The sequence below is a fragment of the Dreissena polymorpha genome, chromosome 6, assembly GCF_020536995.1.
Source record: "Dreissena polymorpha isolate Duluth1 chromosome 6, UMN_Dpol_1.0, whole genome shotgun sequence".
NCBI lineage: Eukaryota > Metazoa > Mollusca > Bivalvia > Myida > Dreissenidae > Dreissena > Dreissena polymorpha.
In genome coordinates, this window is record NC_068360.1 from 82,007,059 (window position 1) to 82,019,516 (window position 12,458).

Consider the following 12,458-nt stretch of genomic DNA (forward strand, 5'->3'; position numbering starts at 1 on the left):
ATAAGAATAGTTCTGTTTCATGTCTCCAACCCAGAAACAATGGAAGTTGGTTAGTTCTTTATTACGTCAGAATTCTGTGGATTTTTTAATGTTATACGTGTCTAAATTCGGGATGAAAATAAATATTAAACGGGCTTTATGTTAAGTTATTGCAGAAAAATATCCTGACCTAAACGACGATGGAGGAACTTGAATATGATAAACTTAATAACTACAAAAGAAATATTGTTGCTATGAGACAAACGAATTTTGTTAGTTACTTGGACGTGTTCTTTTTTAGTTGACCTTTCATCGTATCCGAAATGACTATTCGGTTTACCTGATTATAAGGCGACTAAATCTGACCTCACACGGAATGCCCATCCAGGCTCCGGAACTAAATACCGACTCCAGCTGACCACATCCGCTTTGGACATCCGGTTACAAACAGTTTATACCGACTAGTGTTTACCACATCCGAAATGACTTTCCGATTGTGTCCACTACACAATGATTACAGCTGACCATATCCAAAAACGGCCTTCCGGATTACTACACTAAATGCCGACTCGAGCTGACCACATCCGAAATGGCCATCCGGATTTCTATACTCCATACTGACAAGCGCTGAGCACATCCGAAACGGCCATCCGGATTTCTATACTCCATACTGACTAGCGCTGAGCACATCCGAAACGGCCATCCGGATTTCTACATTCCATACTGACTAGCGCTGAGCACATAAACGGCCATCGCTTTTTTACCCTACATACCAAATTAAATTGACCACATCCGAATAGGTTTTTCGATTTTCTCACACCATAACGACTAGAGTTAACACATAAAACATAGACCTAGACTATAGAGCTGTCAACATATGAAATGGCCATCCGATTTTCTACACTTAGTACCGAATAGAGCAAACAACATCCGAAATGGCCATCCGGTTTTCTACACTACATACCGACTAGAAGAAAGGTGCCCGCGACCGCAAACCCGTGACACAAGATGGTAAACCCGATGCAGCTGCGCAGTCGCGACAGGGTCAGGTACTCGACTAGAATCACCGGGTACATAGCCTGGTAGATCTCGCAGCATATACCTGCGGCGATATACAACGTGATCAGGCGATCTATCTAATAAAGCAGTGTTGGGCGCATCTATTCATATAACTTATAAAGATATGTTGCAGTATTACAATTTGTTTTATCCTACATAACGAAATTTATTTTTACCATGCTCGTTCATCCTACAAATTGACGCATTATTACGTGCAATTTGTAAACGTGAATATTGACCTGCCATAAGTCGTGTTCAGATATAAATAAGTAGCTTATTTACGGATTGGATGTATACATAATTAAAGCAACATTACCAAATTATAAAAAATACCGACCAAACAATTGGACTTACCCATCATTATAGCAACGACGACAAACGCCCCGAACCCATGGACAAATCTCAGCAAGTGAACCGTAACGCCGATGGCGACAGAGACCGCCGCCAAGATGGTGGTCAGCTTGATGAACTGCTTGTCGGCCAGCAGCGACAGCGTTATCCTCGACACCATGCCGGCGCCGCCAGTGGCGGACAGCAGCAGGCCCCGCTGCTCCGGCGTCAAACCGGCGTCCTTTGCGAGCGGCGCCAGGAAAGCCGGTATGAGGATGCTGGAGGCGGACAGCAGGCCCGCAACGCACAGAAACAGCGGGAACACAGTGCGTCTGTCGAATAAGGTGAGATACCAGTGCAAGAAAAAAGTATAAAGTAGATCCTATATTAAATACAATAAAGAAATAATTCACACGCCGTGATATTTTAAAAATCACATTCTTAACAAAAAACGCTTTTAACATGTTTGTATAACAAGAGCACCGCATAACGGGTGCCACGCTCGGCTGCGAAAGCTTGTCAGAATTTTTTCTTTTTTTAGAGGTCCACGTGACCTTGACCTTTGACCTCGTGACCCAAAATGGGTATGGCGTGTAGAACTCATCAAGGTGCATCTACATATGAAGTTTCAAAGTTGTAGGTGAAAGCACTCTGATTTTAGAGCCAATGTAAAGGTTTTAGCAAGACGCCGGTGGACGGCGGACGACGAGCAGGCTATGACAATACCTCGGGTTTTCTCCGAAAACAGCCTTGCTAAAAAATGTATACAAAAACACTAGTTTGATCACACTGCGACGATGCAATAAAATGTGGTCTCCAACCTGAATATACTGATGTCGAAGGAGGTCTTTAGTTTAGTCCATATCGAGTCCCGCTGCGTCTTCAGTGGTGCATGACCGTTTTCGATAGGCGCTTCCGGTTTTAGTGCCTGAACATCGACAACCGACCCGCAAACGCCGTCGGCGGTGTTGGAATGTATAGCTATCCGGGAATGTGACAATGACTCCAATAGAGTAAGGAGGGGCGACGCAAGCGCCGAGAGCGGGACGCCGGGGACGCCGGGGACTTCAAGACTGGGCGGCTCGGACACCGTACGGCTGCGCTTGTTGCCCGTGGACCAGGCCCTGGCGCGTGGTATCAGCGCGGATTCGGACAAATCGTCCTTATGCGACGTCTTATTAGAATCAAAAGATCCACTACGTACATATCTCTTGACGTCAGCGTCTTTTTTTAGCTGTAGGATAAGCTTATTTTGAACCGCGATGCCGTTTTGTTCCTTGCAATCGCTTTCTATTATGAGATTAGTTATTATCGCGTCTGACGAATTCGCAAAATGACTATTACCATTCACCTCTAAAAGCTTATGACTTTCCACTACATCCAATTCAATGACATCGCGTAAACTTTGGTCATCACCGTCAGTTTTCGTAGAACGCGGCTCCCCGCCTCTGCTCCTCGCAAAAGACTGTATCGGCCTCATTAGCATACCGGAAATGCAGACGTTCAGTGCCATACCAGCGACGATCATCAGAGTGCCCGTGAAGCCGACGCTTTCAAACAGTGCGGACATGATTGGCGCGAAAACCAGCCCTCCGAAGTTTGCGCCGCTCATGGCGAAGCTCATGGCGAACCCGCGGCGCTTGTTAAAGTACTCGCTCACCGTAGCGGTTACTGGCGGATGTACCATCGCCGTTCCAATACCTGAAAAGATTCACATTACATCACAAGATATGTGTAGCATGCAATATAACACGATGCATGTTTTTATGTGTAGTATACTAAAATATCGTTACTATAAATAGTACGATAATGACATCGCGATCGGGCCGTTGTTATTATACAGACGAACGGACTAATATGATCAAATCGGCCCAACAGCCGATTTTTTATTTGTGAAAATAGGATCATGCGGGTTGAACTGAACAAAATGGCATCAGTCTTAGCCTTATAAATAAAATCAAGCCACAAATGTTACTATGCAAAGAGTTTTAAGACATAATAAATCAAAATTGGGAGTATTTGATTTGTCTGGCATTCACAGAAAAGCTTGTTGATGAAAAAGGTTTCGGGTTTACAAGATGAAAAATACGTAATTAAAATCCAGTCGTGTAAGATTATGACGAATTTAAAGGGACAGAAAGGAACGTTTTGTGGACGTGGACTGCCGAAGCGTAACGGCAAAATTTACTTCACAGACGCTCGGAACGTACCTTCCAGAAGGCCAATGGAGACAAACAGGATGCGGATGTCTGTGGCCTGAGATGTGATGATGAAAGCAACAGTGAGCACGAGACTACCGATGATGATGCACATCCGGTTGGACAGGAACTGCAGGCCTATTGTCATGATGAACGGCGCTGTAAACGCAATTTGGCGCACATCATTGAAAAGTGCGGGGGTGGGGGTGAGAAATAGAAACTTCAACATGAATAATAACTTGAAAGGATTTTAATAACGTGGACGGTACATATTGAAGAGATTTGATTACAGCCGCGCCCGTAACCACACTAATATATGAGCAGAGGTTGGTGTTTTTAAGCGTGTTTTTTTCCAATACGCATGTCGTAAAGTTAATGACTTTCGATGAATGCAAAAATACTTATATCCTTTGACAATACCTCGGGAAGAGTTGGGACGTTTCGTTTCGAAACCCGGAACCGTCTATACAAAAGCGATTTCATACGCCAGTGATTATACAGTACAATCTAACCATAGCTTGCGATTAAAAAAATTCCAACGTATTCTGGGAAAACTGGACTAAATGCATTTGCGTAAAGTGTTATCACAGATTAGCCTGTGCGGTCCGCGCAGGTTAATCAGGGACGACACTTTCCGCTATTATGGAATTTTTCGTTAAAGGACGCCTCTTTTTAACAAAAATCCAGTTAAGTCGAAAAGTGTTGTCGCTGTTTAGCCTTATCGGTGTGCACAGGCTAATCTGTTATTACATTTTCCGCACATGCATCAAGTACATTTTTCCGAGGATACGTTAAAATGACAAAAATAGTGACTTGCTACTCACATGCGATACTCATCACGAGATTCTGGATTGTGGTGAGGGAGGAGGTGATTGAGGCACTTGAGTTAAACCGAGATTGGAACTCCACAAAGAATATGCCGAAGTTCTTCCGAATGCCCCCGAAAATTATGAGGTAGAAAAAGGCAGCTGAAAAATGACACGTGAGTAATAATAAACATTTACCCGGCGCGTCATCAAACTCAAGTTTGCTTTGTTAGTGTTAGTTTTTATAATTTTAGTTGTACTATACTTTATTATGTAAATTTTACAAATGTTTTGTCTACGGTGTAATAACGAAAACCGAAAACGTGCCAAACCGAATGATACATACATTTTCTTGCTAAGTCATTAATTCGGGATTTGTGCAACTTCAATATACTGAACTTCAGAAAAAATATTCGAGATTAAATGTCAAAGTGTATTCATAGGATGAATACAGCTAGCTTACCACCAAGAACAATCCATGCCCAGCCTCTGTCGATCGGCAAACCTCGGCTTTTATCGAGAGCCGCATCGTGAACGATCGGCAAACCTCGGTTTTTATCGAGAGCCGCATCGTGAATGTCACGTGGTTTCTCGCGCGAGCGTTTTGAGTCTAGCGAGTCGGACCCGTGCACAACCAGTCTCTCTTCGGGCTCGTGGCTCGCGATCCCTTGGGACTTGTCAATAGTCATGGTGGGTCAATTACTGGAAAAGTAAACACGTGTATCTGACGATCAATGAATCAATCGATGAAAATGCATAAAAAGGTACAATGTACATTGTCAAGTAGATATTCAATTTCAGTTTCTGTAATGGTCAATCCAGGAAGATGCATAAATATATACACGGTTAATTGTTGAATAGATATTAAATTTCAGTCTGTGTAAAAATTAATCACTAAAAACGTAAAAACATTTACATATGTATGAAACACTTAAAATTCAGAGTTCCTTATTGTTATTATTCCCTATTGTTATGAAAATACCAGTTTTAAATCAACTTTCGGATATGTTATCGAGCCCCAAACTGTTAATTCGCAATCTTCGTCGGTCGTGATTTCCAGCCACGTCAGAGACATTCTTTTTTTGTATCCTGTCTTTTATATTTTGGTATATTTGTTGCGTGTATTAACATTTGTAGCAATAGTTTGTAATGTTTTCTTAGGTTTGATGCTATAATTAGTAAACTAATATCATTTTAAGAAATGGTTCGTTCATCATTATGCGTTATTAAATGAAATATGTATATACATAATATTTAAGCCTCATTTAGGAACACGGGACCTAAAGCCTCTGCGAAAGTTCGCACAGGCTTATCGATCAGTGACAACACTTTCCGCTTTTATGGTATTTTTCGTACAAAGGAAATATCTTCTAGAAAAAAATCGATTTTTTTGCGGAAAGTGACGTCTTTGAGTAGCTTGTGCGGACTGCACAGCCTACTCTGGGAAGACACTTTACGGACACGTATAAAGCCCCGTTTTCCCAGAGCGAGCGAGGCTAAACTCGAAGTATACATATTGCATCAATATCAAGATAGCTGCTTTAAATAATAGTCTAAATTTTGTAGTGGCAAAAAACTAGTCACTGGAAACCCATTTAAAGCTCTTATTACGTATATTCGCAATCCTGTTTTGTCACGTGTGTATATATCAACCTTATTTGAGGACAAGGCAAACGATATGCTGGCTACGTGTGTTGTTTCTCTTACTAAAACAGAAATGATCTTAGCCCCTCTTTGGAAAAAAAACGGAGTTTAACGCACGTGCGTAAAGTGTTGTCGCAGATTAGCGTACGCGGACTACGGACATTTTTCTAAAAAAAAAACACAAGCTAACTTAAGTACACAATACCGTACATTATCTTTTACAGTTTATTATGAACACGTGTATAAAGATATACATTTCAAACATTATACGGTAACACAAACATTGTATTTTGATATGTCATGCTTAATAATATAATTAAACGTATACATACATACACTTCAAGCGAAAAAAAACATTGAAAGTAAGAACTCACAAATATGCTCTGAACATCACTGTTGTCCTGTTTATCAGAATGTTACCAACAAACTTAGATAAATACATAAAAACATGACCGTCGAAATTAAAAGAACAACATGCAATCCACATCTAATATTTCACGCTGACATGACATTGTCTTATCTCGTCGACCACTGATACTGTCCTGAAATTAGAACACTTATTTCAACATCGATTAGCCCGACGAGCCTGTATAGTATAAGCGATTATCGATTAACAGTGTCTTGATTGAATAAAGTTGAATATTCTAAGGATTATTTAAAGGTTTGCAAACGAAACAACGGCTGTTTTGCAAACCGAATACCAGACCTTTGCGTAATTCGAACGCCCTCAACCCCCATACTCATGATACTGTATACAACAGGGGGAGTTAAACCCTACCTGTGAGTCCACTGCATCTTAAATCAACACTTCTTTCTACATAAATCCACAGAGACACAATACGAGTGTTACAGCTACACTAGAATCTCCGAACGCTTGTTATAACGAAAACGAACGCCACAGAAGAAGATTATCGTACCACACATTAATATACTGATTTTGTCCTAAAATGACGCAATAGTTACCTTAGTCAAAGCTGGCTACATCTAGTATTTGTTAACCTCCGTTTCCATTTGTTACACTGTCAGCATAGTGACAATTCCTTTGATGATGAAAATCCAGAAACATTTTCGCCAACTAACGATCAGCTGTTCTGATTAAACAACACGTTGACCTTCGAGATCGGTCATTTTGTATTACAAATACTTTCGGTATCAGAGAACTAAATATTTTCCCGGTCGAGTCTCATCATTATGAGTGTATTAAGAAGGGAGAAAACTCTTATAAACAAATGTACTCCACGAGCTAGCGTCAATGAAATGTTTTTAATCAAAGCGCTGAAATCACTTTAGTTGTTCGCTATTGTAAAAACAGAGGACAATGTAATACCGCACTAAGGCGTAAACCAAACTTCGGTTTTTAAAACCAAAATGCGTTCGCTTGTTGGCATAACAGTTTTTTGAAGTGGTACATAATATATAACATGAATCGAAACGCACTTTAATAGTGTCTTTAACATTCTCATTTCGACAGTTCCGCCATTATGATCGCCATCGTCGTCGACAGCACATTATTCAGCAAAAAAACTTGTGGTTCTAAATATTGGGTGTTTTAAGTTTGTGTGGTTGTTCGGTCTAAGATAATATTACTGTGTGCAAAACAAAGTTGAATATATATTAAATCAAGATAATCACATTTATATTTTTCTTATTTGTACTATATATTCAGATAAAAGGAAACGTCTTGAGGGGCATAACTTTGGACAAAATAATACGATGGATGGTTTAGCAACTTAAAAATTTCAAAGGGCCATAACTCTCTAAATAAATCATCTAACCAGAACCCACAAATAACATGCGCATCTCCTCAAGGTAGTTAAGCTTCCCATAAAGCTTCATTGTATTCCAGTCAGTAGTTGGGGAGAAATAGCCCGGACAAGAATTGCACTATATGTACAGTTTACAGAAAATTTCAAAGGGCCATAACTCTGTGAAAAATCATCCGACCAGAACCGGCTGATAATATGCACATCTCCTCTTGGTAGTGAAGCTTCCCATAAAGTTTCATTGAATTCCCGTAATAAGTTGCTGAGAAATAGCTCGGACAAGAATTGCACTATATGTACAATGAAAAATTTCAAAGGGCCATAGCTCTGTGAAAAATCATCGGACCAGAACCCGCTGATAATATGCACATCTCCTCTTGGTAGTGAAGCTTCCCATAAAGTTTCATTGAATCCAGGTCATCAGTTGCTGAGAAATAGCCCGGACAAGAATTGCACTATATGTACAGTTAATGGAAAATTTCAAAGGGCCATAACTCTGTAAAAAATCATCCGACCAGAACCCGCTGATAATATGCACATCTCCTCTTGGTAGTGAAGCTTCCCATTAAGTTTCATTGAATTTCGGTCATAAGTTGCTGAGAAATAGCCCGGACAAGAATTGCACTTTATGTACAGTTAATGGGAAACTTCAAAGGGCCATAACTCTGTGAAAAATCATCCGACCAGAACCCGCTGATAATATGCACATCTCCTCTTGGTAGTGAAGCTTCCCATAAAGTTTCATTGAATTCCGGTCATCAGTTTCTGAGAAATAGCCCGGACAAGAATCGCACTATATGTAAAGTTAATGGAAAATTTCAAAGGGCCATAACTCTGTGAAAAATCATCCGACCAGAACTGGCTGATAATATGCACATCTCCTCTTGGTAGTGAAGCTTTCCATAAAGTTTCATTGAATTCCGGTCATCAGTTGCTGAGAAATAGCCCGGACAAGAATTGCACTATATGTACAGTAAATAGAAAATTTCAAAGGGCCATAACTCTGTGAAAAATCATCCGACCAGAACCCGCTGATAATATGCACATCTCCTCTTGGTAGTGAAGCTTCCCATAAAGTTTCATTGAATTCCGGTCATCAGTTGCTGAGAAATAGCCCGGACATGAATTGCACTATATGTACAGTTAATGGAAAATTTTAAAGGGCCATAACTCTGTGAAAAATCATCCGACCAGAACCCGCTGATAATATGCACATCTCCTCTTGGTAGTGAAGCTTCCCATAAAGTTTCATTGAATTCCGGTCATCAGTTGCTGAGAAATAGCCCGGACAAGAATTGCACTATATCTACAGTTAATGGAAATTTTCAAAGGGCCATATCTCTGTGAAAAATCATCCGACCAGAACCCGCTGATAATATGCACATCTACTCTTGGTAGTGAAGCTTCCCATAAAGTTTCATTGAATTTCGGTCATTAGTTGCTGAGAAATAGCCCGGACAAAAATTGTGCTAGGACGGACACACGGACGGACGGACGGACAGACGAAGCGGCGACTATATGCTCCCCCCCCCCCCCCCAAAAAAAAAAAAATTGGGGGGAGCATAATAAGCAAGTGAATACGGTATATTTAAGTATTTGATAGAAATACATTCAAATGCGCCATGCTATGTGAAAAGGGTGTTTAATGCATGTGCGTAAAGTGTCGTCAATAAAACTCAAAACCATTCAGAGATTTAAAAAAAAAACAATTCAATATTAACAGCCTGAAGATCAACGTGGATCAGAATGTGAAAATATTGTTTTCCAACTGTTACGAAAAAAACAAACAAGTGCACTGGGAACATTTGGGATGGCTTTTTAAGGATCATCAGAATTATGTGAAATTTTGAAACATAACTCAAGTAATAGGACTTACATGACATTGGATTAAATCAAGCATCAACCTGTTTGTCATGTTGTTTAAATAAAATGTATGTTTTAGAGTTCATATTTTGGAACTTTCTAGTGAATTAACCAAGACGATGCTTGTGTTTGCGACAGTATTTATCCGCACGAAACGACACTTATTCTTTCCGCGTATAAGAAACGGTTCGCCTGCATACTGCTTCCGCGGTCCGGGCTCTTCATTGTGACGTATCGTATCTCATTGTGTTCCATAAATGTATTCCTCCGCGTCATAAGGCATAAGTTGTTTCCGCTTTCTTTGAGTGTTTTGTCAGCTTGTGACATCAGACTCGTTCAAAACAATGATCTTATCATTTTATTCAACATCAAAATATATCAATTAGACAATCTCCAATCCCTTCAAACGGAACGTCTTTCTCCGCGAGATTCCGTTTTGGGTGAAAAATTATTGTACGTCATAAAGATATATTAAAGGATAAAATAGTTTACACTTCACCATCGATTTGCGTGTGATTTGAATACTTATATACTTTATCGCACACGGCAAAAATGTATAGTCACATTACTTGTTCACAAAATAACGACTTAACACGAACGAACGAGTCGAAAGGCGTATGGGCGATTCGATTTCCGAGCGCGACAGACAGACGGACAGCTATAATTTAAATAGGAGCATTACGTCGTACAGAAGCCAATTAAAGCGCTGACTTATCATATAGTTAAAGGGCGAAATTGAAACTCCGCGTAATGTATCACGATAAACACGAGCTAGGTAAGTACACGTACTAGATATGATCCACCCCATCCTCTCTATAACACTTAATCCTGCTTCCCCGCCCGTCTACATGTATACATCTCCAAGGAGCGCATCAGAGATAGCCAGTAAAACTTTTCGCGGTCGCGTACCGGAAACGGTCAACCTAAGGGCCAAGAGCTCCCTAGTACGAATCACATTCAGAAAACTTAAATTAAGGCAGTACGTACTGGATTTAACTAATAAACGGAATCGAACTTGTCTCCATAAACCAAAGGCTTTCGATGTCATCATGATATTTCTGCTGTTATCCCAAGTGATGATTTGACGTCACATGTATGGAAATAAATGTGATATGTATTAAAATGAGTAATATACCAAAATAAAATTGTTTTATTGTTAATACTTATAGCCATATCATATGAATGTATGACCGTATTTACGCCACTCAATAACTGTATCCGGGTTGACACCGAGAGGGCAATGTCCAGTCGACATCATACGCACGCGAGCCCACAACAATGTAAGAAACAAAGAATGTACATGATGCGCGTTACCGGAACAAAACATGGACATTTTTGTATCACGTTCTGCTTTGTGTACATCGCGGTTTCGGTGGCAGGCCAAACAAAGTTTTCCGCTATCATCGCCAACAATAGGGTAGGTAAATCGTTCGCATTTGTTTGTGGTAACTTTTTTCTACTTTAAAAAGGATATTCAATGACAGAAATCTTCCATATTCTTCTGCAACATGTTTTTTTGTTTAAACGAGTTCCGTTCTGGGAAAAAGTAGACTTAATACATGTGCGTAAAGTGTCGTCCCAGATTAGCCTGTGAGTAGACGTAATGCATGTGCGTAAAGTGTCGTCCCAGATTAGCATGTGCAGGCTAATAATGGACGATACTTTCCGCCTAGACTGGTTATTCTTTAATTAAATACTTACTTTATACGCAACATTCCATTAGTGTCGTCCCTTATTAGCCTTTGTGGACTGTACATGCCTCTACGGGACGACACTTTACGCACGTGCATTAAGCCCCGATTTCCAATAATCAAATTCATCTAATGGAATGCAATACTGCGAATATAATCGAGTGTAACAACATGAGTCGTATTCTGAGAAAACTGGGCATGATGCATGTGCGTAAAGTGTCGTCCCATATTAGCCTGTGCGATCCGCATATGCTATTCAGGGACGACACTTTCTGCTTTTATGACATTTATCGTTTTAATGAAGTCAATTCTTAGCAAAATCCAATTTAGGCGGAAAGTGTCGTCCCTGATTAGCCTGTGCGGACTGCACAGGCTAATCTGGGACGACATCGTACATACATGCATTATGCCCAGTGTTCTCAGAACGCGACTCATATCATCGCAAACACAACCTGGAATACCACACACTAATGTTCAGGGTCGGCGAGAAAAATTAGGGTCAATTGGGTTTGTGGAAACAATCGACGTTTAATTTTAGGCCTTAAGAGCAAACCAAACACATACCAACTTAAATCACATGTCGACTTGGAATTTGTCCCAAACACTTGTGGAATTCGAAACCGCGCCAAAATTGTCACAATCGCACTGGGTAACAGCGTGATGGTATGGTTGAAATTAATAACAACTTCTACCGCGTTCTAGTGTTCTACATTATGAACTATTTTGCAATTTGTCTTCCAATTAACCACATCACAGATCTGGGCGGGATTTTTTTAACAGCTGCACATGAAAACATATCTAAGCCACTTACTGGTGATGATCAGTGGTTAACTTTAGATCACACATTAAATTTTAGATTCAACGTTTATTGTATTCACAATGGTAAAGCATAAAACAACTCTGAACGTAAGATTTACAAGTTTAAAAGATTTTCAAGTAAGAACAACTATACATGAACATTTTACGACATCTAGATTATTGTACTAAGATTATGTATACATATAATTAAGTAAGCTTTGTGATATAAAAATGTGTGCAAAATCTTCTCAAAATATTTTATGACTCTACTGGTGCAATTGTAGCGTAAATGAATCGTCAGGGAGAGAGATACAATAAACACCGACG

At 40.1% G+C, this 12,458-nt stretch overlaps 1 protein-coding gene across 3 annotated transcripts in view; it reads right to left on the bottom strand.

The window, feature by feature from the left end:
* LOC127835001 (uncharacterized) overlaps positions 1-7,227 on the bottom strand; it is an 8,196-nt gene extending 969 nt beyond the window's left edge. Inside the window, exons 1-7 of one of the 3 annotated variants that reach the window (XM_052361165.1) lie at positions 6,980-7,227; positions 4,836-5,074; positions 4,391-4,534; positions 3,579-3,725; positions 2,190-3,069; positions 1,393-1,700; positions 944-1,081 (exon numbers count right to left, since the gene is read on the bottom strand). In XM_052361165.1, the coding sequence (XP_052217125.1) occupies positions 944-1,081; positions 1,393-1,700; positions 2,190-3,069; positions 3,579-3,725; positions 4,391-4,534; positions 4,836-5,061 (1,843 nt within the window). In that variant the 5' untranslated portion in view covers positions 5,062-5,074; positions 6,980-7,227. The other 2 variants (XM_052361167.1, XM_052361166.1) reach the window with 2 other exon arrangements.
* Between the last annotated feature and the right edge of the window lie 5,231 nt (positions 7,228-12,458).